Source organism: Accipiter gentilis, chromosome 8, assembly GCF_929443795.1.
Source record: "Accipiter gentilis chromosome 8, bAccGen1.1, whole genome shotgun sequence".
Taxonomy (NCBI): domain Eukaryota; kingdom Metazoa; phylum Chordata; class Aves; order Accipitriformes; family Accipitridae; genus Astur; species Astur gentilis.
In genome coordinates this window covers 35237467-35261840 of record NC_064887.1, presented here as the reverse complement: position 1 = coordinate 35261840, position 24374 = coordinate 35237467, and the positions used below count along the sequence as shown (strand labels likewise).

The following is a 24374-nucleotide window of genomic DNA, read 5'->3' as shown; positions in this document are numbered from 1 at the left end:
CTCTTTGTAATTTCATCCCATCATTTTGAATCACTCCAGGATCCTTATCAGCAGGTTTTTTTCAGACAACAGAGGGCATATTACTCTCAATGGCATTTCCTTTTTAAAACAGCATTCTGTGCTTTGATCAACATGTAAAGGACAGATGAAGAGTTGGGTGCAGTTTGAGTCGATCTAACAAGCCTGAGATATAAGAAAAAGGAAAGCATTTGCATAACACATAGCTCTGGATGCATGAGCTAGGGACCAGTGCAGTCTAAAAACATTCTAGACACAGCAGAGGTAATATTTATAGAGGTAACCTTGAAACCAGATTAGAGAGAGACATGTCCAAACACATTTCATATACAGAAGTCTCCAGACTTAAACCGAACAAAAGATTAAGTTGCTTTGCATGGTATGTTAGTGACCAGCAGCTAGGATGAAGAGTCTGTAAAATTCTCAGGTAAGTTTTAAGGAAAGATGCCATCTAAAACTAACTGGGACTTGGATTTGATTCACTTCCAGTTTACAGCCCTGTCCTGGTTTTGAAAGAGCTGTTAATCTGATCTTTGCAAATTCTCCTTGTGTTCTGTATAAATAAGCCCTGAATATCCTTAGCTCGTACTCCTCGAGGGCCCATCAAGAGGCATTCACTTATCCTTCCCTCTACAAGTGTGTCTGCTCCTGCCACGTGTCAAGCGTCTGGTTTAGAAGGGGAACTGGCGATGAAATGCCACAATGGGCATCCTGCAGAGATGCTCAGCTCTGAGGTGGACGAACAGCACAGTCCAAAACAGCTTCAGCACAGCAGAGGTTTTGATCTGCCTCCAAGCAGGGCAGTAGAGAGGCTGGCAGCAGTGAGCCTCTCTGGAGAACCAAACAACCCGGAGGTCACAACACGCTGAGGGGGTTTTGCCATTCAGATATGAGTGTGTTGGTGTGGGGGTAAGAAAGAAGAGCTTTGAATAGCTGCTGGGGCCCGGCGGTGTGCACAGGAGCCGTGCCCACAGTCAGCGCTTGGAAACTGGCATGAGGCCGTGGGAATCTGCTGGAATTCATCCCCGCAGGAAGTTCTCGTCCTCATATAGCACTTCCTCCCCTGGCACTGGCCGTGCGCAGTGCCATGCTCCAATGCCACAAGCCGCAGTCCGCGGGGGCACGGCTGGAGGAGAATTGGGAGCGGTGGGAAGAGAGGGGCCATGCTTTCCCAAGGAGATCCTTTCTCACATCCTGCATGATGAGGGCTGGGATGAGGGACCCATCTGGCAAACATTTCCACACCTGTTTCGCTGTATTGAAGTGGGAAGTTAAAAACCTTGCTGAAGCTTATGGTCCTGTGAACAGGGCCAGGAGGAACCTTAGGGCATTGCTTAAGCCATCTCCTGCCCCAACGCAGGATCAACTTTACTAAAAACTTTTTATACGGGAGCTTGCTTAGTGCATTTTTTTTAAATCCTGAGGAATGGAGAGTCCTTACTCTCCCTAAACAACCTATTCCAGGCCTTAACCATTCTCACACCAAGAAAATGTCCCTGAATGTCTATCCTGAATTGCCCTTGTTGCAATTTGAGCTGGCAACATTTTGTTCCAATCCCCATGGGTAAGAGAAATGTATTCCCTTCCTGTTTGTGGCAGCCTTTTATGTATTTGGAAAAGTTTATCATGGGTCCCTGCAGCCGGTTCTTCCCCAGACTAAACACACAGTTTAGTGCAAAGCCGGACCTCAAGCTGTTCCCAAGACCCGACTGGAGACTCTCCATCAGGTCTTGCCTTTCTTGAAACACGGTACCCAGTGGCATTGGTACCTGGCAGAGGGTTAGCTACCGCATCCTACCTACGTCTATAAGTCCCGGTGGGACGTTTGCCTTTTTCACAGCAGCGGGGGCATTGGCATTGACTCTTTGATCCGCTGTACTCCTGGATCTTTATCTGTAAAAGGGCTGGCTAGCCAGCAGGTTCCCATCTTGCATTTTCACGGATAATTACCCCAACCTAAGTACAGTACTTGGCACTTGCCCGCATGGACCTGCACCCTACATTTTGCTGAGCCTTTTTCCATTTTGTCAAGAGCATTTTGACTTTGAATCCTGGCCTCCAGAGCGCTTGCGGCTCCCCCCGGATGGGTCCCATTTGCCAAAGACATGAGCGTAGTTTTTTATTCCTGGTTTGGGGTCATTAATAAGCGTTCCCAAGTTCTTACAGGACCAGGGCCCGGGTGGGGGGACATACAACGGGGGTCCTGCTGGGCACCACCTTGGTGGGGACCACCTTGGTGTGGTCCCAGCGCTCGCTGGAGGCTGACGGCGAGTGGGCGGCGGGGCTCATGGGGCAGAGGGGCAAACCAAGCCGGCGGAGAGAGGGAGCGAGGGCCGGTGCACCGGGCGGTCGCATCGCCTTTGTCCCCGGGCGGGGGAAGGCGGCGGCGAGGCGCTGGCCCATGTGGCCGCCGTGCCGTGCCGTGCCGTTCTGCGCCGTTCTGCGTCGCGCAGCCCGCCGGCAGGCTGGGCCGGAGCATGTGCAGCTGCAGCAGGCACCTGGCAGGGAGCCGCAGCGCCGGGGATGTGAACCAGGCGGGGAGGAAGGCCCTTGACTCATCAGATAAATCCAGCCCCGCACGGAGAGCGAAGGCGGAGGAGGCGAGGCGGCGGCGCTGCTGCTGCTGTGAGCAGGGGAGGATGGCGGGGGACAGCGAGCAGAGGCTGGAGGAGCACGGGCAGCCCAGCGGCGGCGAGCCCTTCCTCATCGGGGTCAGCGGCGGCACAGCCAGCGGCAAGGTGCGAGGGGCGGGGGGGGAGCTTCGCGGCGGTGTCCGCGGGGAGCCCCGGTGGGGTGGGATGGAGCGATAGGGGAGCTCCGCGCCGCAGCCTTCCCCCCGCGCCTCCCGCCGGGCGCGGCGGCCACATGGCAGCACGGCGGCTCCGAGCGGCCGCCCCGCCACGTGCGCTGCCCCGCGGCCCCGCCGGGCCGGGGGGAGGCGGCGGCGGTGGTGGGGTCGGGGGCGGGCGGGCTGGCTCGCTCGCCGCCCCGGCGGTGCACGCTACGGCCCGGGGGTGGGCGAGCCGGCGGCGGCGAGAGCGGGGCCGCCCAGGCCTCCTCTGCCCGGGCGGCGGCTGCGGGAGCTCGGCGGCCGGTAGCCCCGGGGACACGTGGAGGGAGGGGGGGGGGGTGTGTGAGGTGGGTGCAGGCTTTACCCCGCTCCGGCTGGGACCCTGCTCCCCTCCGCCTCGCCGCGGGGCGGGTGGGCTGCCGGAGGGCAGCGGGCAAGGCTGGGGGCTGCGCGGGGCTTGGGCGGCCCCGGCCCGGCCGGGATGCAGGCGGCATTCCCCCCGCCCCCCCCTCCGCAAAATCCTCGCTCCGGTGGCTTTAATGAGCGCTTCCCCGCCGTCACCCTTTCACTTGCGGTGTCCCCGAGGGCTGCTCGCCCCGCAGCAGACCCGTAGGGCGCGCTGGGTGCGATGCGATTATTTAATTTTTATTTTTTTTTTCCCCAAATGGTGTCGGTCGTGCATGGGGCTGCCCTTTTCTGGCCAACTTTAAGGTAGCAGGAGTAGAAATTCTGCAGTAAATGCTGACTCACAGCGGCAGAACGACCTCCTTGCTGCGCCCGGGAGGGGATGGTCCCTGGCAGCGGCAGGTCGGAGCGGGGCGGAGGGCTGCGGGGCCAGCCGCGCTGGGGGGAGCCGCTCCGGCCGGGGTCAATGCGGGTTTTCTCTGGAGGGCTGCTACACCCAAGCTGCAGCGCAGGGCAACTCCGGCAACGCTACGGCTCCCCCCCCCCCCCCGCAGTTATTTCATACAGTGGGTTTTTCTTTATTTGTTTAACCTGAGGTAGGTTGCTTTCTATCTTAATATGAAAAGGAAAATTACTTGGTTTTCTTGTTTAAGAGCAGTAAAACCAGATCCACAGCTAATCAGCCCTCCTATGCAGGGCAGCACAAGACAGTCTACCTGCATTTTTAAGAGGCGTTTCGGAGAGCATGCATAGATTTGGAAGTAGCAATGCCTTTGAAATATTTCTTGTTAAGGAAGCTGAATGTGGGCCGCTACAGGAGGAAGATAGAGCCTTGTATCTCTGGGTTGATTTGTGTTTGGAGGGGGGCCCCTTTTTCTCTTGAAAGGATGGCATTAACCAACTGCTGTACCTCAGCCCATAATAACAGTGTTTTAAGAACATGTCTCTGGGTACCCTATTGATTCTTGGACTGCTGTTGCTACTGCAAGGGGGAAAAATCCAGATATAACAGGGGAGGGATGGTGAGAGAGGATGCAATCTCCTCCACTGGGAACCAAAGCTGGATTGTTCCTGCAGTACAGCTCCTGGTGACTCAAACGCACTGGGTTTGTCTGCTCTCTGATGCGTGGGTCTGCCTCTCTGTAGCTGTCCCAACAACATCGTGTCTGGCGCTGCTGAACTGTTATGTCTCCGAACACTGTGTCTCTGGCCCACAAGGTAAAAGCAGTGATTACAGTACAATACGCCACAGTTGTTCTCAACTTCAAAGTGAAAATGCTTAGGCAGGCTGCCTTAGAAAAAAATAGGGAAATGGTTCTTTCTAGCAAGGGAGATGTACTGACTGGCTTTTCCTGTCTCTCAGCTTTGATTTCCCCCCCTCCAGTGACTGCTGGCTGCTAAAAACCTCTGTGCAGTGCTGCCCATTGAAGGGAATCCAGCAGATCAGTACAAAGTTTGTGGGAAAAGACTGCAAGAATGTGCTGGCAAAAAAAAAAGCTTGCTCGAGGAGAAGTAGTAGGAAAAAAGGACCTGGGGCTTGTGCACACAGGCCCTCAAATTCACATTTGTTGCAGGTGCGAGGCAGGGATGCAGTGGGGTTGTCCCCCATCTGGCTAGTGACAGTGCCCTGTGCCAGGTGATGCTGAGTGCCTCAGCATGTGCCAGGGAAGTAGTGGTGGGGCTGGTGTGGTTTGTTCAGCTAAGGGCTTGCCTGCAGCTAAAATCCAGCCCAGGGTCTGCTGTGCTGGTGCTGGGTGGAAACAAAATGCTCCTAGAGGGAAAGCAAAGCAGGCACCTTTCCTGCTGGGAAAGCGACAAAGCTATCCGACCCGCCTTCACACCAATTGAGGGTTGTTGTCATAACACACCCCTTTGGCAGCACACCAGTCCGAAGATAACGGAGGGCATTTGCCTTCCAAGGGCCCCCCCCAGCTCCTCCCACTGCTGATGGCGGGAAAAAGGCTCCACAGTCCCCCCCCCATCCCTCTTGATGTACCAGCACAATCAGGCTGTGGAAGGAAGGGATCCTGTTTGTAGCTTGCCACGACTTGTTGTGTCGTGTGGTGCCCTGGGGAAGCTGGCATCCGAAGTGGCCAGCCTTCCCCAAAGAGCTGGGGGGAGTGTTTGGCTGGTATTTCTTAAAGGCAGACTGGTGAGAACTCAAATTCAAAGGCTGACTGCTGTTCCCTAGTGAGCAAAAGAGGCTTGAGTAACTTTTTGTACTCAAATAGGAGGTAGAAACCTGAGCGCTCTACTGGTTTTCGATCTTAAAAGAAATCTGGACTGTGGTGGGAGCAAAAGTGGGGAGCCGCAGAGGTCCTGGGCAGGCTGTAATGCTGCAGCCTGTATGAGGGCAGTGCCAGCTGCATGGTAGCTGTTTTGTGTCGGCTCAGCTGGGACAGGCTCTTCACAAAAGCTTGCTGGGAGGCAGCATTTCTCTTGCTGTCCCCCAAAATCCAAGCACTGTGCAGCCTGGGCAAAGTTTGCTGCAGTCTCCTGATGTGGAGGAGATGACATGGCATTAAGACCCGCTCCTGTGCCAAAGCTGGAGAGGACTGCAACTGCCTTATTTCCTCAGAGGGATTCCCAAGGCTGGTTGTAGCATTTTCTTTCATCCTATATGCTTTCAAGTGCCTTGCTCAAGTTCTTGTTACCTTCTTATACCCATGGTCTTTGTGCTAACAGCTTTTTCCCTCCCTCCCACAAGAGATTCCTGACTACCAAGGACTGCAGCACGCAAGGCAGGCAGCCAGGCTGCAGGCTGGAGGAAAGTTCAGCAAACTGACTACTGAGATGAGCTGGAAAGTGTTGGGATACCTCCTTAAGCTCTTCACGTGTCCTCACTTCAGCTTAGCTCCTGGGACCTTGCAGCTCTGCTGGCTGGAGTGGCTCGCTCCATCTGGTGCTGGGGTGGTTGCAGGGGTGGGGAGAGCTCTTTGAACTCAGGCTGAAGCATTAATTGCTTGTCCCCATGTGCTGCAAAGTGAGATGCTGATTGCTACCTTCCAACAGGAGGTTGTAAGAAAAGACGGATTTACAAAGGGCTGAAAGCTTTTGTTGGCTGCCCAGCCTTCAAACTAGTGAGGGCTGAATATGGGTACCACTGTGGCCCAGTGGCTGCATCATTTGAATCTTGAGTTAGCACGTAACATTGGAAGTGTCTGTTTGAACGTGCAGACTGACAGTTTCCAGGCTGCAGAGCACCAAAATTGCAGTGTGTTTTCAGCCGGGTGTATTCTTCACTGTTAATCCGTTAGGCACTTCTGCTTTAAACACCAAAAATGCTGTCTGAGGCTGAGCTGGCTGCCTAGAGGAGTCAGCTAGCCAGGAGGCTGAAGAAGGCTGGTATCGCCCAGCCAGGGTGGGACAGCCAGTGTGTTGGTCCTCGGGGAAGCAGTGGCCCCAGCTGCAGCGCATCTCTGCATGAGGCAGTTCCCTCTCCACATGGGGCTTCTTGCGTGACAGAGCTCAGTCCCCTACACTGGCAAGGCCTGAGGTCCCCCACAGCAGCCTGTGGGTCACTGCCACCGTGTCACCACCTGGATGCCAGGCAAAGAAACCCAGGGGACAGCCGTGGGAGGGGGACTAGCAGGGATTGCAGCAGTCCTGTGTTGGTTCAGCACCATTTCCTGGTGACGCTTGTTCTGTGGCTGGCAGGAACCCTGAATCACAAGGTCTGACTTGTTAAACACTGGTGTCAATGTGTGCTAGAGACTCGTCAAACTTTCTACTAGAACGTTATTCTGTGCCAGCCCCTGATCGGACTGATACACAGGACGTTTTGATGGGTCAGCCCTTTCCTGTTACTGATTGAATATGTGTGAATTCGTTATGGAGCCTGCTTACCATAGCCCTGTGGGCTCAGCCAGCTCCAGGCTGTGGAGTTTGCAGCAGAGGCTTGAGAATAATATCCTGTGCCCAAAACTGGTGGATTGGGAGGGATTGTGTTAGGGGGTTTGTTTCCCTCTCTGCGTGTAATCTGTGTTCAGATCCTCTGTGTTTGTGTGTGCCTGTTTATGCTCCAGCCCCAGACTGCTGACCACGTGTGCAGCATCCCAGGGTGAGTGAACAGAAACCTGGCTATCCCAGTCCCGGACTGGTTGGCTTGTGGCTCACAAAGGGAAAGGCAGGAATGGTGAACCTGCCTGGGAAAGCTCTGGGTGGAGGCCCAGGCTTTTGGTACGAGAATAGCAAGTTTCCAGTCCCAGTGCTGCCATACGGATGTGCTCCATTAGGACTGGAAAGGATTGCGTGGGTCATGAACTAGCTCTCTGCAGTCACAGGCAGACATTTAATAGATGTTCTGGGACCCTTCCCAATTTGGTATCTGTTCTGTGTGCCACCCCAGTCCACCAAGCTCTTCCTAATACTGTATAATTAACATAACCTTACAAAAAGGGACCAAAATCGTAACTAGTGTGCTGCAGGAGGTAAGCTGGACAGAAGGCTGCAGGAGGTAAGCTGGACAGAAGGGCAGCATTACCATGGCTCCTGGTTTCAGGGACCCAATTGAGTAAAAGTCCCCTGTGATGCCTGGAAAGGGAACCGTGCTACAGGGGACATCAGAGAAATGCAACAGGGACCCAGTGGTCCCTGATGTGATCTTAGGGAAAATCCTGCCAGATCCCAAACTGGAGACTGTTTTATCCACAGGCCTGTGATGAGGATACCCCAATCAGGCTCCTGCCAATGCAAAGCCATTGACAGCCTCTGCCAAGCCTGCTCGCATCAGGTCCTACAGGAGGCGTGTTATGGCCGTGGTGTCCCTAGATAAACCTCTGGGCTTCTCTCCCTAGTGGGAAGTGGGATGTGACTGCTGCAGTCTGTCCTTGCTCCTGGCTGTACCATTTGTTGTGGGCCAAGGGCATTGCTCTCTTGGGGAGGACTGTCCTCGTGGTGAGCAGCGTCTTGGCTCAGGGCGAGCAGCCTGCAGCGGTGGTGGGAGTCTGCGCCTCTCTTCCTTCCACACTGGAGCCCAGCACGTGCCTCTCCTGGTATTGCTTCTGGCACAGCCCTTGTCCCTTTAGCTGCTCCTGAGGGGACTGGCAGCTTCAGTATTTATTTAGTGCTGGAATCGCTTTATCTGGCATAAGTCCCTTTTGCTAGGTGTCTCGTCTAGAGTCCTTGGGAAGATGAGTGGTCCTCCATGCTGCTGTATTGGGAGCCTAGCGAGCAGCTCCATGTAGATGTCCTTCTGCAGTGCCAGGCTCCCTGGGGAGGGATGGACTGCTCTCAGCAAGTGGGTTTTAGCATATCAACGTGCACAAGATTTATGGATTCCTCCTAGCCCAGGACGGGCCTTACCAGCCAGGGGCAGAAGTACCCATGCTGCCCTGTCTGCCGCAGCAAACGTGAGGCTGAAATAATCGGCTGTGTCCTGCCTGGTACCTTCGCATAATGGTTAACTGTAGCACTGTCCGTCAGCTTTCTCTTTAATACCCACCTGAAGTTGGAATTCACTGGCTGATCAGAGCTACCCAAGAGGGATTGTGGGATAATCTGCATAATAATATTGGGGAATTAGTTAACTCCTGAAGAATATCTGAGCAGCTGGCAATAGGCCATGAATGAATATGAATTAAATATGTAATGTAATTAATATCTTTCAAATAAATGTCAGGGGTAGGGCTCTGAACACCCATTCATTGAGTTTCTTCCCTTGTTCACCACCTCTCTCCTTTTGGGAAAATATGCTGGAGTTCTTCCCCAGGTGCCCTCTGCATCTTCCCCTCCCAGCAGAATAAAGCTGTACTTCTTCCTTAAACACTGGGTATTTGTGTGCTTGGTTCAGAGGAGGAATCCTGCAACGGGAGCTGCAGCTGCTTCTGTTCAAGAATAACATCTCCGAGTTTGCTTCTTGTGCTGTGATGTGCAGATACCTCCCTGTCAACCGTCTGTGTGTGGTGTGGGTTGGTTTGCACAGCTTTCCCAGGGAGCAGCTCAAGTACAAAATCTGGGGGAGTGTAGCTCAGTGGGTCGCAGCCAGTTTGCTCAAACCTGGAGCTGAATTCCCCTTGCAGCTTGTAGAAGGTCATGAACAATAGCAGGGAGCCCGGGGCTCCCTGCCTGCATGCTTGGAAAGTCCTGCATCGGTTTCATGTGGCTAACACGGGAAAGGTCTGCTTGGCAACCATGGAGGCTCAGAGGCTGCTGTGTCCTGTCTATATTTAGTTTTAAACAAGTTCTGGAGGAGGGGAAGGCTTTTGCTTGAGAAAGCCTCCTGTTGCCAGGAGTGCGCTGTGGCTGAATCGCCATCAGTGTTTGCTTTGGGTCATGGCGAGGTGTGCGGACAGTTTAGGTCTGGGGAAGGGGCTGAGCGGAGGCAAGGAGCCCTGTCATGCCTCTCGTCTTCCTGTAGATGAGATGTGTCACGCAGGGCAGAGCTGGGGATGAGGCTCAAATCCCAGGGTTTCTGTATTGGGATTCATCTATAGCATCATGTCATCTTCCTCAAGTCATCCTCCGTTTGCCTCTGCAGTCCTGGGCTTCTCAGAGAAGAAACAATTGTCGTCATCTCCGCTGGGAGAAGCAGTTGGGAATTGGCAAAGGAAGGAATTTGAGCCCAGGTTGTTCCTTCAAGTGGGTGCCAAGTGCGTGTGTCAGCACCATGCGTCCCCTGGGTTACTGTGCATCCAGGCTGGTTGCACCCTGGCACAGTACTTCACAGTCATGCTTTGGTCTTGGTCTTTCTGGGCATCTGCAGGCCTCCCCAGAGCCTAGCTACTGTCATTTCCAGTTATTAGTGGATTTTTCACACTTCTGATTAATATCAGTCACATGCAGGTATGCAGTGCTGGTTTGGGAAAGGGGGTTTAAGCAGGGGACGTGCGTCATTCATTTGGAGGGACGCTTCCTGAGGCTGGGAGTTTCTGTTCCCACTGTATAGGGGAATTTGTAACCTCTGTGTTTCTGGTTTTTCTTCCTCCTTAACACAGGGTGTTTATCGACCAAGGGGAAAAAACGCCTGTCCAGCTGTAGGAGGTATTCAGACTGGCATCAGGGAATGCCCCTCATGAACTGTTCTTGTTTCCATCACAAATGATCTTGAGGAAAGGAAAAACCTTCTTCACTTAGACCTTGCCAAGGTTTGCTGCCCCAGTAAAGCAAGCTGAATGCAACCCTTGGGTTGGAGGAACGTGCCATGTTCTCCACTGTCCCTATGTCCCGCTGCACTTAAGCAGCTATAATGTGTGAACAGTGCCATGGCCCACACCTTCTGCGGGACTGAGGTGACAGGTGTGCCTTTTCCTAGAACTCAGAGGTGACATTCCTGCCCACCTGGGCAACATGGTATGCTGAACCTGAGCTCAGTCCTGAGAGCAGGGTGTCCTTGTGATCATCCTTCTCCACCACTTCTGATAGCTCTCCAAAGCCCACCAGAGAAAAGAGAAGGGTCCATAGCATTTGCCTGGATGCTTTTGCAAGAGGCAGTTGCCACCCCAGAGCATTGGATGGTAAATGCAGCCAGGATATGCTCCAGTCCTCATCCTGGGCCCAGGTGGGAGAACGTGTTCTGGTCTCCAGCTGCTGAAGGCTACTTTTGCCTTGCGTTTTTCTCACAATCAGGTGTCCCAGGTTGCGGGGTATGTAACAGGAGGGTGATTTTCAGAGCTGATGGGGACTCTTTTCTCAGCTTTCCAGGATCAGTAGACCAGAGATTAGTGTGTGTAAGGCACAAGAAAGACTGGCAGGAACTGTCTGATGCCCTCAAATTATTTTATTGTCTATCTACATGCTGAGATCCAAGGGGAGAGTGTGAGCACAACTGTTGTGTTCCTTTCACTGATCCAAAGTAAAGCAGCCCTGCTCCCTCTCCTGGGCTGGGGAAAGCTGTTTCTGGTGCAGATCCATGTGGACCCTGCTGATTTACAGGCTGGAGGTCTCCCTGGGTGGCTGTGCTGGGAGGTGGTTTACTCCTAATTGCAAAGAGCCTGGGAAGTTTGGTGTCCTTGGCAGCTGTGGCCAAGGCTGAACCCTGCTGCGCTGCATCTCCTCGCTGCACGGGAAGGCAGCAGCATCTGGGGGAGAGAGCAGGGAGGAAAAGTGGAGGAGAGGCACTGTGTGTGCCCTGTTTTTGTGAAAGCTATGGGATACAGCTGGATAAGCAATAGGGCTGAACCATGCTGGAGAAGTATGTGGGGAGTGGGAAAACAGAGGAAATAGAGAATGGGCTCTGGCTTTGTGTCTGCGCCTGCTGAAGGGTGAGTGACTGGCACAGATTTGCAGTGCTTTGTTCTGGGTGGTAGCAGCTTGCTGCCGACGTGGCTTGGGAAGCATAACTTGCCAGCCACAAGAGGCAGGAGAAGAAGGTGGGATGCTCGGGGAGACCCCATCCCTGACCTGAAACCCAAACTTGTGCCCAGGGCCACAAGGACTGCTGTCAGGCAGCCCAAGCCAGTTCGCTCTGCAGCAGTGCTGTGTGCGGAGGCTCTCCAGCTGGGCTGGGGCTGACTCACAGCGCAGCCAAGTCAGGTCAGCCTGGCCTGGAGGGGAAGAGACAGTCTCTGGGGACGGGAATGCCGTCAAATCTTCCAGCTTCTCCGGCAAACAGCCTTGCCCTCTGCCTGCTGGGGTGACCTCCTCTGCCAGGCATGTGTTCCCCTCCCTGTTCCCTCTCACCACTGTTTTCAGCTCTGCATCTGGAGGTTGCCAGCCAGGTACAGAGCAGGTGGTTGAGCCAGCGGGGAGGTGGGAGCATGGAAAGAGCCACGGGCAGGCTGCGGGAGGCAGGCTGGAGCAAGCAAACCTCTCTTTGCAAAGCAGAGCGCTCAGTGAGGAGTATTTGTGGTAACCAAGGCCAGGATGGGCTCAGCTGGGCATCTGCAGCAAGCATGATTTGCAGGAGATAAAGCAGCTTAGTTTGGCACCAGGAGCACCCGCTTCTCCCCCAACAGTGGATGCAGCGGGGCAGGAGCGGAGCTGATGGATATGGACCCTGCAGGCAGCAGAGCACTCCCCCGCCGGCCTGACCTTGGCTTTTGCTGGCTGGGGCAGGCGTGCTGGCTGCCAGTTAGTGATGCAGTTAACGCCGCTGTGTTGTGCAGCGGCCAAGGACTCGTATGACTAAGGAGAAGGGACTGAAGCAGGCTTTGGGATTTGTCCCCCAAGCTGTACTCCGATTCAAATCATGATGGTGGGGTCTGGTGTGACCCTCGGCCATGCAGCTGGTGCCTGCTGCAGTGCCAGCAGAGTCGATGCTGGCCACCGGCACCCAGCCCGCTCCATGTGGTGCATGAGGTGCTGATCCCTGTGCCAGCAGTGCTCGTGGGGATCTTGTACCAGCAGCCAGAGCCACGTGGCTCTTCAGCCGCTGGCTCTGCAGTGCCCGTAGCCTCTCTGTGCCAAGAAGCACCAGGATATGCTTGTGGCTGCTCCTCCCAGCCCTGGCAGCTGTGGCAGGCATCGCTGATAAAGTCCCAGGGCTCTCTTCCCAGTGTCTTTTCATCCTGGGCTTTGTTTAGGGTATGAAAACAACCTGGCTCTCCCTTTCTGAGGGCTCTCTCCCTCCCTGCCCATGATGTGGTGGGGTTTCTGGGCTGGACCAGGGCTGGGGGAACCAAGGCACTGAGGCTGCCTCCCAGGGAGGAGGCTCAGCCCCGGTACCACATGCAGCTCTGCTCCCTGCAGAGCTGCTGGGCACACTGGAGCTGGCTGTGGGGGCCCTGGGGATGCAGCTGAACCCAGGCAGCAGCCAGCTGGTTTCTTGCTGCCATTTGTGCCCAGAATAGGAGCTGTGGGCAGGCCATAGGGATGGCGAAGAGGGAGGCTGGGAGCAAGCTTGGTGCGGCTTTCACACCGAAGGGCCCCACGGTGATGCCTCTGGAGCGCTTTTCCCTCAGTGGCTGTGCCACTGTTAGCATCTGTTAGACCCAGCAAGCAGTGCCCCATGCACCCAGAATGGCTGTTACCTGGGGACATCCTCCCTGTGTGGCTCAGACACCACTTGCTGCTGACTTGCCTCCTTTGCTCTTCCTTTCCCAGTCCTCAGTATGCTCCAAGATCGTCCAGCTGCTGGGCCAGAACGAGGTGGACTACCGCCAGAAGCAGGTGGTGATCGTGAGTCAAGACAGCTTCTACAGGGTCCTCACCTCAGAGCAGAAATCCAAAGCACTCAAAGGCCAGTTCAATTTTGACCACCCAGGTGAATGGAGAACAGCACCAGGGCTCTGCCACGCAGTGGGGGGTGAGGGCTGGAGTGGGACCCCCTGTTCCACCAGTGGAGAGCCTTGCATGGACACTGGGACTCTGTCTCCTCGTGGGGCAGGAGCGTGTGGCTTAGTTAAGCTCTTGTGGAGCAGGGTGCATCCCTGGCAGGGTGGCTGGGGGCCACCTGTGTCCCCTGCAGTCCAGCCTCTGTCTGTCTTGGGAAAGAAACTGCCTCAGGTGGAGTGTTTGGGATGAGAAAGGGCAAGTTGTGAACCCTCAAACTCTTTAAGATGCTCCTCTTCTCCCTGCAAAAGCATCCCCCAGTTTGAAAACCTTTCTGGTGCAGCTGGGTTGGGACCAGGGAGATCTGGCCTGGCACAGCCCCCTGGAGCCAGCAGCTCTGTGTCCCTCATTCAAGGAGGGAACCGTCTTGTGCAGCTGCTCTGCAAACCCCTCCACCGAGGGGGCTGTGCCCTGTTGCTACAACAGGGGCTCTTTGGACTATCTCTGGGCTTGGTGGGGAAATTCCAGAGCTGCTGTCCCTTCGTCCCCACGAGGACAATGACCGGAGGCAGCGAGCACCGATCAAACAGAGCCCCGTCTGTCAGTGACTTGAGACTGAAACACTGCTGCAGTCTCTCCAAGGGCTGGAGCCCTGAAGGAAGATGCCTTCCTGAGCCTGGGCTTTCAGTGTCACCATACAAGGGCAGTATTGATCTCTGCAGGCCAGATCCCAGGCTGGTGCAAAGCAGTGAAACTCCAGGGGCTCCAGGAGAGCTGGGCCTTGCTATGCCTATGGGGATGTGCAGGGCTTTCCTTCCAAGTCTGTGTGTCTGTCTGTCCCCATTGCAGGGTGCCAGTGGCTCTGGCTAGGCTAAGCTCAGTGTCTGGTGGGTGGGAAAGGTTGCAAAGCTGCCTCCGGTAATGTTTCCTCTCTCCTCAGATGCCTTTGACAACGAGCTGATTGTGAAAACGCTCAAAGAGATCACGGAAGGGAAGACGGTCCAGATTCCTGTCTATGACTTTGTCTCCCACTCCAGGTCTAACAGCCGCTCCTGCCTTGCTGTGCCTCTGCTAACGCCCTGCGGCGCAGTACCTGCCAGCCCAAACCGCCTGTCCCTCCGCTTGCGCCACTCTTAGGCGCCTAACGTGCCAACTGAAAGTTTCAATCCTAACTGCTCCAGACCCTGTGGTTAGAGGATCCAGTGCAGATACAGGCGCAGTCTGAGGGTCTGGAAAGCTGTGCAGCCATGCAGTGGCATCCAGCAACATAGAGGCGTCAGTGGAGGGGGGGTTATGGCCCCCCTTTTCTTCCCCCATTCACAATTCCTCCTCCCATAAGCTCTGTGTTTGCAGCTTTAACAAGTATTCCAGGCTCAAATGGCCTGGCACTGCCAGGAAAGGAGGAGGATGACAGTTCTTGCTCCTGTAACTCTTCCCTTGCACGTGTTTGGCTTGGTTTTGCATGCTTGTGTCACGGATGGTGTGACCCTGCTCCATTTCCCACAGAAGTGCTGCACTGTTAGGGGAGTCCTGCCTGGTTCCCAGGGGAGCAGAGGTGGCCCTTGCAGGTTCCCATGGGTCAAGCCCCATACATAGGCTTTCTGGGCTTTACAGCTTGGCACATAACACTTGCAAGCAGCAGCTGGCCAAGGTGGGGGGACAGGGGCTAGTCTGCTTCCTGCTCTGCTGTTTGTCCTTCTAGGAAGCGTACGTATGCCTTGGATTCCCTTCACCGCGGTGGGGTAGGTCTGCTCTCTCCTTGGTTGCCCCCCTGGTGCAGCAGTGATGTCCCAGGGTTGGAGCAGTGCCTAGGAGCACCGCTGTTTCCCCCCACCTCTCTTGGCTTGTTTCCCACCACCAGCATATTCTGACTCTCCTTCCCTCCGCTAGGAAAGAGGAGACGGTGACTGTCTACCCTGCCGACGTGGTGCTCTTTGAAGGCATCCTGGCCTTCTACAGCCAGGAGGTGCGGGATCTCTTCCGCATGAAGCTGTTTGTGGACACGGATGCAGACACTCGGCTGTCCCGCAGAGGTGAGGCCTGAACATGCCTTGTGCAGCAGGGACAGAAATGTTACTTAACTGATCTGGGAAGCTGGTTGCAGAGGCAGGTGACAGTGACCAGAGCAGAACTGGAATGGGCGCAAAGTTGTGCTGCTGCTAGCAAATTGCTAGGGAGCTTTTCCTCCCCAGTGCAAAATGTCACATATGGCAGCTTATGGCAGTGGAGAGCACCTTGCTCCATGTCTCTTAGGATTCAGTGGGGTTTTTGCTACCTTGTCTGGGATTCCTCCTTTGATGCATGCAGCAGTGTGACTACTGAGCATGCTGTGTTCTCACATGGCCCTGTGGCACCAGCCCTGTGCCATCAGCTGAATGGCAGCTACTGACAGTCAGCAGGTACCAGCTGGGGAAGGGTGCAATGGGTAAGGCAAAGCGTCTCAACAGTTCAATCAGAAGGCAGTGCCTGATGGATCTGCTCAGGACTTGGAGTATAGGTGTGCTCTGTGGATGGCATTTGGGTGTGAGGGTGTCCATTGTGGATGGTGCAGATAAGGAGTCTGGTTGTACATCTTGGTCTGTGCAAGCACAGCCAGCACAGCGTGGAGCCTCTTTGTGATATTTGGCACTGGAATGGTGGCTTTGGGGACAAAAAGCCCTAGAAACCAGAATATCCCTCTCTAGGACTGCCCACATCCAGCTGGCTGGGCTGTGTGTTGCCACCTGATCTAGGAAGGACTCCAGCTCTGCAGGGTCTGCATGGCTTGAGATGCCATTCATTTCAAAGCAGCCTCTAGGATTGGGGTCACTGATGTAGCACCTGAGCCTCCTGGATGATTAAGAAAGCCTTTGGGGACTCTTAGGGCAGAATTCAGTTCTACTCCTACTGTTCTACTGTCCCTACCCCTGCGTGGCTCTGACAGCCTTCATAGGGTGTCTGGGGATGCAGAAGATGACTTAGAGGAGAGGTCCTGTCCAGACCTCTGTGTCTTCAGTGCATCAGCCTGGGACTGCTCCTGTGCATGGGACTGTTCCATTCTGCAACAGAACTGGTCTTGCCTGCCCTCCTGCTGTCAGACAGATACACAGCCTCCTCCACTGTTGGAATGTCATCAGTGCTGATTAAAAGCTCCTTTTTACGCATCCTTCTTGACCCTGCCCACTGTTCTTGCATGACTCATCCAGGGAGGTGACAGCACAGTCATTGCAGGGAGACGTATTAGCAGGTCACAGATTCACATCTGCAAGATCCTGCAATGTGAGCCTTATCCCTTAAGCAGACTGTGCTGTGCAAGAACTTGGGTTCACACCCAGCCACGGGGTAGAATACATTTTTGGCAGTGCCTTGTGTCAGCTGTCTAAAGGCAAGGAGTTGCCTTGTGCATTTGCAGTGCCACATGACTGTGTGTGCGCATCCCTATCATACTTTGGAGTGTGTGGTTCAGTCACTTCAGATTTAGTACAGAACTGTGAGCTCAGAGCATGAGAACTGCTTGAGATCCCATTGACTAAGAACCAAGACCATCCAGCTGCCAACCGCAACACACAGCTAAACCCTGTTGTGCTGCAGCTGTTGAACGGAGTCCTGAGCCGTGTGGGCCCAGGCCATTCTTGGGGTATTTCTCCCACCTGCCATCAATGGCTAAAGCCTTGCAAAGGGGTAGCTAGGCTGGTTGAGGTGCTGGTGTCTCCTACTTAGGGCAACTCATCAGCCTTCTGATAGGGAACTGACCATTTGGCAGTCTCCTGGCCTGCGGTCAGGAGTTGGTAGGACCACTGCAGCAGTAAATCTGTTTGTTGTATGTCTCCCTGGCCTTTCTGGGAAAGGAGAGCCTGTGTGTGAGGTGCTGAAGGTACAATCATGTCCCTGGAATGTAGCTGGAGGCAGCTTGTAGCAAAAGTCAGGATCTTGCATTGTGACATGGCCCTGAGTCATCTTGCTCTCCCAAAAGTCCTGAAGAGTTGCAGCAATGGGCTTCCCAGCTGAGCAGCAGTGGGAGATGAGGTTCCTGGAAATGTAGCTGACAGCTCAGTTAATCAATAGTGCAGGGGGTTCAGTACATGCAACTCACGCTGTCCCCATCTCAGCACCTCTCCCAAGAAAAACGCTGCTATCAGAGTGCAGGGGGCAAGGTCTGTCAGGTGCCTCAAACAGCCTGATTCATGCAAAGCTTATTCTGGCTGAGGTCCCTCGCCGCCCTGTCCTCGGCCAGCTTCTGTAAAACGAAGACCAAGTCAGGTGTCATGTGCGTGTTTCGGGACTGATTTGAGTGATGTCTGCCTGCTGGCTCTGGATGGGTGCCGATCTGTCCTTGGGACATTTTCCTGCCCTGCAAGTAGAGGGAGATACCTCCAGATAGGGTGTGTGGTCTTAGTCTGGGTTGCTGGGACTCGTTGCTTTGGGGCCAGGTACAAGACAACGGGTGCTTGACTCGTGTTTGTGTGGGGGGGGTGATTGCCCTGGGAGCAGGCAGGAGAGTTTTGCCCTGTCAGGACCAGCCCCTGCAGCCTGGGCACTCTCCCCGTGCAGCTCGCAGGCCTCCTGCACGCCATCCCAGGCCGGGTGTGCTGTAAATACACCCTCGCTGTGCTCTGTCCCCACCCCAGAGCAGCCAACAAACAGGGTGTGGAACCTGGGAAAGAAAAGTCTCTCTGTTTTATTTTCCTTGCCTGTTTTTCTGTATTGTTTGAGCTGGGGCTTGCTCCCGCTCTCTGAAGAAGGCATGGAGCTGGCTAGAGCAGCCTGGGCTTGACTGAGCCCTTCCTGGAACAGGCAGGGAGCTGGCACAAATTCCGCTGCCTGCCCCTTCTTCCCCCCCATCGCCTCCCCTGCACGGGGCTGCGAAAGGGCACGCTGCGAAGTTGCTGGCTGAGGGCAAACAGAGCTGCGGGGATGGTGCCAAGCCAGCCCTGGGAGAACAGCGCTGTCCTGGCCCTGCAAGCACACGGGCAGCGGCTGCCGAGCAGGTCACGCAGGCTGGCAGTGCTGTGGCTTGGCTCTGCTTGGCATGTGGAGAAAGCTCGCTCTGAATGCAGTGCCAGGCGCTAGCGTGCTGGGGAGAAGCCAGCCAGCCCCTTGGGGGGAGCCAAGAGCTGTCTGCTCGGCCACAGGGCTGTTTTGGCTCTTACCCGTAGATTGAGTTCCTGCTGAACTGGGGCACTTGTCCACGCTGAAGTGGCTTTGGACTGGAGATGGCAATGGCCCAAATACCTCATGCAAGGCCTGAACGGCAGAACAAGCAGGAGGCCGGCTTGCTCTCCTGCCTCCTGGCTTCCTCCTGAGCTGATCTCCTCCAAGCATCTCCTCAGCCTCTGGTTGTGGGAGCCTGCTTTGCCTTTCCATCCCACTCAGCTGGGGACAGGACAAGGAGCCTGGCAGAGCTGGGTAGGTGGGTGAGTTTTACTCTCATCGCCTCTGCAGACCTGAGTTAAACTGCGCCTTAATGTGTGTATGGGTGAACCGCGTTGCTTTTCTATTCTTGGGCACCTCTGCACTGGGACAACTGAGAGAAAACCCCATCCTTAGGCCAAGGGCTGGGCAGAGTGACTGGAGGGATGCAAGGGTTGCAGCTGGGAACAGTCGGGACTGGGGACAGATGGAATGTGCTTGCAGAGCTGAGAAGGGAGGGAGGCCAAGAAAAGCCCTTGGTCAGGTCAGCCAGCCCCTGGTTCCTGGGAAAGCTTGGAAGCGGGTTAAAAGCATGTAGCTGGGCTGGGGTGTGCTGGGACATGTGGGCAGCAGCTTCCAGGAACAGAGACCTTAGGCAAAATACCCAGGTGGTTGGCCAAAGGCTGTACTGAAGGGAAGGGGGAGGGAGTGATTCATGTCTCGGCTCCTGACTGTGCCTTACGTCTTCCCCGTAGTGCTACGAGACATCAGTGAGCGAGGCAGGGACCTCGAGCAGATCTTATCTCAGTACATCACCTTCGTCAAGCCTGCCTTCGAGGAGTTCTGTTTGCCAGTAAGTAAGGGGAGTGACACCCACAGGGTCTGCCAAAAATGCCTCGTACCCTGCCCGGCTCCTCAGAAAGGAGCATTTAGTGCCCCAGAACTCGGGTCAGCCTGCCTTGCCTTGCTCCCTCCCTGCAGGCACTGGCGAAAATGGGGGTGGCAGTGCTGGCCGGGCAGAGTGAGATGGGGACTATTTATATAGCCACTGCCTTCCTGGTGAGATCACCTTCCCCTATGGGAAGGCCAACATGGCAAGAGAAACTCTTCCCTGCACAGAGTCTGACAAACCAACACCAGGCAGCTCAGCAGATGCCAGCCCGGGAGGGAAGATCCTTGGCTGCATGTAGCTGGAGAAGGGGAGATCCCTGCCCCCAGGCAGTGTCTGCTGTGTCTGCCTCCTGTTTTGGGCTGTCTTGCCTGCCCTTTTCACCCTGCAGTGCTGCTGGCTTCTTGCTGGCTGGATGCTTGGGAGAGCAGGGGAGCTTCTTCCTTCACTCTGTGGTATGGGATGTGGCCTTGCAGATTGCGTTTCCTGGCTGGTGAGAGGCCAAGGTGTAGAGTAGACAGACCTTGCTCGGGGCCAGGGTTGCGAGGTCTTCCTGGAGAAAGGAAGCTACTTTGGGAGCTGATAACAGAGGTAAGGCTCCCTAGCAGACAGGGACTTTGCATGTGGGAGACCACTGCAGTCCTGCAAAACTTGCAGGCAAAATAGCACATTTGCAGGACTAGCCATTGCACACCTCTCCTGGCTGTCATGTAGAGGAGGCCCTGCCTTTGTTCTCAAGGCTTTTCAAGCAGATGTAGTTATATGAGGAATTTCTTCTAATTCTGGAAGACCTGAGCCAGCAGAGTCCTGCAACCTGGGAACTGCTGGCCAGCACCACAGGCAGGAATTGAACCTGTGCCTCCAGCCTCAGGAACATCTCTGTGCCCATCTGTGTGGCCAGCTCTGCCCTTTCCCATAAGAGGGGCTGATTCTTTCTGTGGTACAAGATGTTTTCCTGTTTCCTGGGCAGCACCCTTTTCTCTGTCTCACTTGGTTGTGGCTCTGGGGACCAAGGTCCAATTCCAGTGTTATCCCAGAAAGTCTTTTCCTGATAGGCAGGTCCAGCTTGGTGGCTCCCTTCCCTGCAAGTCCCCAGCAAGGTAAATCTTTGCAAAGCAAAGTCCCCAGCTTTGCAAAGCAGCAGATGCTGCATCAGTCTCTTCTGTTGGAAGAGTCTGTAGGAGGATGAAGTGTGAAACAAGGAGTGTAGAAAACAACTGCTTTGTCCCTACCCACCAGCTTTGCAGTGGTCTGCTCCCACTTCCAATGTGCTGGTGCACTCAGCTGCAGAGCAATTTCATGTGGGTGTTGGGCAGGCTCAGCACCTACTATTGACTCCTAAATCAGCTCTGGGTCAGCTGGTCCAGCACTGAAATGGTCCAGCATGTCCTGGTGATTTTTTGATATGGCTGGAAGCACCTGGAGGTATCAGATGACACCTTTTGCCCAGCAGGCTGGCTTGTATACTGCTGGTAGAGCTTGGCTGTCAGGAAGCTGATCAGCTGTAAAAGCTGACACAAAAAAGGGAGGAAACCAAGACTGGCACCTGCAGGTGAAAATGGGTCAGGACTGGTGTCCCGAATCAGACCCTTTTTGCAAGCGATGCTCACAGAAAATTCTCCCTGCAGCCCAAGCAGATCATATGGCTGTACCCTGCATGTCTACATAGCCCAGGCATGCCAACTCTTGCTCTTGTACCAAGTCTGGCTGGATTCAGGGAGGAGGTTGTTCCCAAAAGCATCAGCTGCTGGAGTCTTGCGATCATGAGGCTTTTTAATTTCAGGTTTTGTTAGGATATCTCTTACTGCCTCTTAGTGGAATCTGTATGAGCTCCTGAAAATGGAGTCAAGATGCAAAGCATGGCCCTCAAAACACAGAGCAGAAGACAAATAAGAGCATCCAAAATGTATTATCAACAATGACGTATCTCCTATGGGGTTTGGGTTTGGTGAGGGGAAGGACCTGCCCCAGGAGACAGGAACAGTACCCCAGCCTGGTGGCTTTCCACTTTCCCCATAACGCAGTGCTTTCTCTCCTCCCAGACCAAGAAGTATGCTGACGTGATCATTCCCAGAGGAGCAGATAATGAAGGTGAGTGGACCCAGACCCTGCCATTACGTCCCGGACCCAAGTTTGAGCCGTTGCGGTTGTGGCAGAGTTACGTAGGAGGTAGCAGGACCTGCCACGGAGGTGACTCAAGCCACTGCCACCCGAGAGAGTACTGTTACTACACACGTGCTGAGATGAGCCTCTCCCCTTTGCTGCTGCCTGGAGCATTAGTGACTGGGAGTTTGTGCTCCTCTGAAGCCTGGGAGCCCATCTATGTGCAGTGCCTCCAGGCAAACTCCTGGTTCATCCCACAGAAAGGGAAATGTGCTTCTCCAAGGCCAGATGTGCAACTGGGACAGCCAGGTCTCCACCTGGTTGGAATCAGCCTGACCATACTGGCTTGAGGGCCGTGCTCAGCTGGGGCAGAGGGATGAAGTCCCAGCAGGGCAGCTTCTCCCCGTAGGGCTGCAGGTCCCTACCACATGATAGGAGAGGATAGGAGCAGGGGAGACAAGCAGGGTCATCGTCTCTGGCTTGGCTCTAGTTTATTTGCAGTGATCCTAATGCAATCTCTCCCCCATGTCTTTCCCTCCCTTTTGCTCGCAGTGGCCATAAATCTGATAGTGCAGCACATCCAGGACATTCTTAACGGAGGACTCAGCAAACGCCAGAGCAACGGCTACCTGAATGGCTACACTCCTCCTCGGCAGCGGCAGCCCTCAGAGTCCAGCAGCCGGCCTCACTGACCCCAGGTGGCAGGCGTGAGGCTGGGGGCGGAGGGCGCTCGGGCCCTGCCACTGCCCTTCTGTACATACTGTCCGTTCATTCCCCCCTTATCTATTTAAGAAACCAGACGGAGACGAATGCCTTTAATTTTGTATGTGGAAATGCTGAATGAGAAGCAGCCGGCTGCTCGGGAGCCTGGACCGCCCACAGCTCCTGGCCTTGCTCAATAACTCCTCCAGCACGGAACCGGCTATAAATCTCTATAAATATAGAATTGCTCTATTTTTGTGTAAATGCAGAATAACGTAAAATTACTTGCCATAAGGTATTTGCCAGGCTCAGTGTTGCTGGGAGGGGGCTGGGAAGAGGGTCCTGAGAGATGTTGGTGTCAGGATCTTCACCTCAAAGGTGGTAAGGAAGGAAGAACATTCAACAGCTGATTTAGTATCCCAGTGGTCTCCATCCCAGGGAAGAGATGTGGCTGTGGTGGAGGTGGCAGCTTGAGTGTGGCATGGATTTTGTGACTGGGCTCGGGTTGCCTCCTCCTGCCATTGCTGTTCAGGTCTGAGCAGCCTGGTTTTCTGGGAGGCACTGCACGATGCCACTGGGAGTTGGGAGAATGGTGTGTAATACTTCCCCTGATCTTCTCTGCACCTCCAGGTCTCAGTCCCTCAACAGCATCCCTTTCTGTGTCTGACACCCCTTCCCACCACAGGTGGGGATCTGCTGTCACACCCTCCAGCAAGGACCTGGTAGGCGATACTGGGTATGTGAGAATGTAAACATAGCAGCTGGAGTCTATTAGCAGTCTCACTGCCTGGCTTGGGTGGGGAGCCCCTCTGGTGCTCAGTTGCCCCGTGTGTGGTGGGACTCCTAGCTGAGCCCTTGGCTCAACCCTAAGCCTGGAGGTTGGCTTGCAGAAGGTCAGAGGCGTGTCTGTCATTCCTTACTTGGAATGGTTTTGCTCTTGGATGGGTGATTTTGGGTCTGTAAGATATGGTTAAGGGAGAACCAGCCTCTTCTGAAAGAAATGAGCGATGGATGATGAAAGGCAGCTCCTGAGCGGCCTGTGTGAGGCAGGGCAGCAGTGTGTAGTGGTTCCTGGGCTGCCTAGCATCCCCATATGGGGCATCCACAGGTCCCAGCTGGGTAGCATTAAACTGGATGCCCTGGAGTCCTCTGCTCCCCTTTTTCAGAGCATGCTCTTGCCTGGCCTGTGTCCCTTTCATTGCATCCTGGTGGAGGACACTGAGTCCCTGCAGTATGTTGTGCCTGGGGCTGCCCATGGTGTGCCCTCCCTTGCCCAGGGTGAGAATTAGTCTCCCCTAACCTGGTAATGCTGCAACAGCCATGTCCCAGGAGAGCCTGGGGGGGTTGTACTGCAGGTCTGGGAATGCCTGGAGAGCAAGGTGGGGCAGCTGGACTGGGGCAGGGACTTGGTGGGAGCTAGGGAAGGGGATGTGGTGGGGTGGTAGCCAGGAAATATCCTTTGGCCCATGCTGCTGGGCTGACTCACCCCACTGAAAACAAAGTTTCATAGGCATCCCGTGAAGCCTGGAGCAGGGACCCTTAGCCTTGCTCCCTCTGATGATTCTTCAGTCTCTCCAGAGCATTGGTTTTGCTCTGTGTGGTTAAAAGCTGAACACCCTAGACACCGAATGCTCCATCATGCTCCAGCCCCCTGTGAGCTGAGACAAGCTTTGATTTTTTTTTTTTTTTAAATTTTTATTTTTTTTTTTAAACAAAGAGAACAAGAAAGGAAATGCCTCTCCCAGTGACCACTGCTGGGGCAAACTTATTCCCTCTTATGGGGGCATATGACAGCCCTTTATCCCGCTCCCTGTCTGCAGACACTTCACAAGGCATGTCAGCTCTGCCATAATCAAGGGCTAGCACTGGCTAATTCTAGGTAACAGCCATAGGTAAGAGGGACTGAAGCCCTGCAGAACTGGTGAGGCCTCTCAGCTTAAGCAGCCAAGACAGCTCTCAAGATGAAACAGTGGCCTCCTGTCCCCCATGAATAAAGACAAAACACATGGATGCTGCTGTTTCTTGTCTCCTGTTCGGTGCTGCGTGTTGCTGGCTGTGGTCCCAGTGTGGAATGACACTTGACCAACATGGTTATAGTTCTGCAAGTCAAAGCCAGACCTGGAACAAACCTAGCACAGACTGCTTTGGTGAAGAAGGAGGTGCTCAAGGCAGTGGCTCTGGCTTTTGGCTGGCCAGGCAGCTCTCAGC

At 54.6% G+C, this 24374-nt stretch overlaps 1 protein-coding gene across 1 annotated transcript; it reads left to right on the top strand.

Annotated features, from left to right (window-relative positions):
- The first annotated feature begins 2440 nt into the window (after positions 1–2440).
- Positions 2441–24176, top strand: UCK2 (uridine-cytidine kinase 2). Its single transcript, XM_049808612.1, has 7 exons — positions 2441–2756; positions 13196–13355; positions 14304–14400; positions 15254–15396; positions 19228–19325; positions 21404–21452; positions 22017–24176. The coding sequence occupies exons 1-7, from the start codon at positions 2496–2498 to the stop codon at positions 22154–22156; spliced, it is 948 nt and encodes a 315-aa protein (XP_049664569.1). The 5' UTR covers positions 2441–2495; the 3' UTR covers positions 22157–24176.
- The last annotated feature ends 198 nt before the right edge of the window (positions 24177–24374 follow it).